The sequence below is a fragment of the Bison bison genome, unplaced genomic scaffold (assembly GCF_000754665.1).
Source record: "Bison bison bison isolate TAMUID 2011002044 unplaced genomic scaffold, Bison_UMD1.0 scf7180017845488, whole genome shotgun sequence".
Lineage (NCBI taxonomy): Eukaryota > Metazoa > Chordata > Mammalia > Artiodactyla > Bovidae > Bison > Bison bison.
The window spans coordinates 1-1,383 of NW_011476061.1; the positions used below are offsets into that span (position 1 = coordinate 1).

Sequence of the window (1,383 nt, forward strand, 5' to 3'; positions counted from 1 at the left end):
TGACGTCTTACACCTGCCTCCTCCCTCTCCCTGAACGCTCCAGGGCCTGTTGCCATCTTGGGGTCTTGGCTTCCCCCAATCTCTGCTCCCTGTTCCCATCGTGCCTCTGGCCTAGAGCTGAGTGACCCCCAGCTCAGACCCAGAGGGTCCAAGAGCAGGGCGCTCTCCACAGGCGTGGTGGCTGGGGGCCCTCCTCTGCACTCACCTTGACGGTGCGGATGTAGTCCAGGGCGTTGGGGACCAGGGACTCCAGCTCGGGGAACCGCTTTGAGTACTTATCCCGGATGAACTTGTGGATGATGTCTGGGGGCGCAGGGCGGGCAGGAGCCCGATGAGGGGCAGGCAGATGCCGCGGGCTCCCCCGGCACCCATCTGCCCTTCGTCCTGCAGTGAGGGAGCCCCTCCTGGCAGCTGGGTTCACAGACACACAGCACAAAGGCTGCCCCTCCTGCTGGCTGCGGCTGTGTAGATCAGTTCTGGTCCATAAGGCGTGAGAGCAAGTCACACGGGCAACTTCCAGGTCACTCTTTTAAAGGAAAAAATGTGCCCTCCTCCTCTTCTCTCCTGATTTTTTTTGCTAATGGGGATGTAGAGGTGATGGCTGGAGGTAGGTAGTCACTTTGGACCATGAAACAGGTGACAGATCAGTAAGACTCAGACAGCCTGGGCTCCTCATCCAGACTTTCCCATGAGAGGAAAATAAACTTCCTTCTCATGTCACCATTCTGTTCAGTAGCTGAACCTATGTTTGAGCTAATACAGGGGCTTAGGGGCAAGACCCTGGGCAAGGCCAGCAGGGACGGTGGCCTGGGATCCTGCCCGCCCCTCAAATGGGGACGGGAGAGGCTGTGGGGGACACCAGGCAGGGCTGTTTCTGCTTGCCCTCCCAGTGCTCACTCAGCTCGTTCTCGATCTTCACTGGTTGCCCTTCCCGGTACTCACTGAGCTCATTCTCGATCTCTACTGTTAGGTTGTTGGCATCTACGATGACCCGATACTCAGGGGCCGCCTCCACCGGTCCCATCACTGTGGGGACGAGAAATAGTTTGGTATGGGTGTGTGTCTAAGCACCCACCCCTTCCCAGGTCCCAGCTGGGTGAGGCCAGGGATGTGGCTGGAGCGGGGCACAGAGGGGCTGAAGAAGAAACTAGGGAACAGGTTTGCATGTCTGCAAACCTCCCGTCTTTCCCTCCTGGCCAGTCTAGATTTGACCTTATCTCTCCCTGGAACTAAACCCTCTCGGGGCTCCCTGAGGACTAGAAGCCATACTCCCCAGAATAATGTCTGAGGGCTCCTGAAAGGCTGGAAGCTCGAGGGCGGGGAGAACCAGCACTGTGTCTGTTCCCTAAGCTGCACCCTGGGGTGCCTGGCCCACGGCTCCCT

General features: G+C 58.5%; 1 protein-coding gene across 1 annotated transcript; it reads right to left on the reverse strand.

The window, feature by feature from the left end:
- Nucleotides 1–6: 6 nt before the first annotated feature.
- PRPF31 (pre-mRNA processing factor 31) lies at nt 7–1,320 on the reverse strand. Its single transcript, XM_010835116.1, has 2 exons — nt 943–1,320; nt 7–303 (listed from the first exon to the last, which is right to left on the reverse strand). The coding sequence occupies exons 1-2, from the start codon at nt 1,022–1,024 to the stop codon at nt 134–136; spliced, it is 252 nt and encodes an 83-aa protein (XP_010833418.1). The 5' UTR covers nt 1,025–1,320; the 3' UTR covers nt 7–133.
- Between the last annotated feature and the right edge of the window lie 63 nt (nt 1,321–1,383).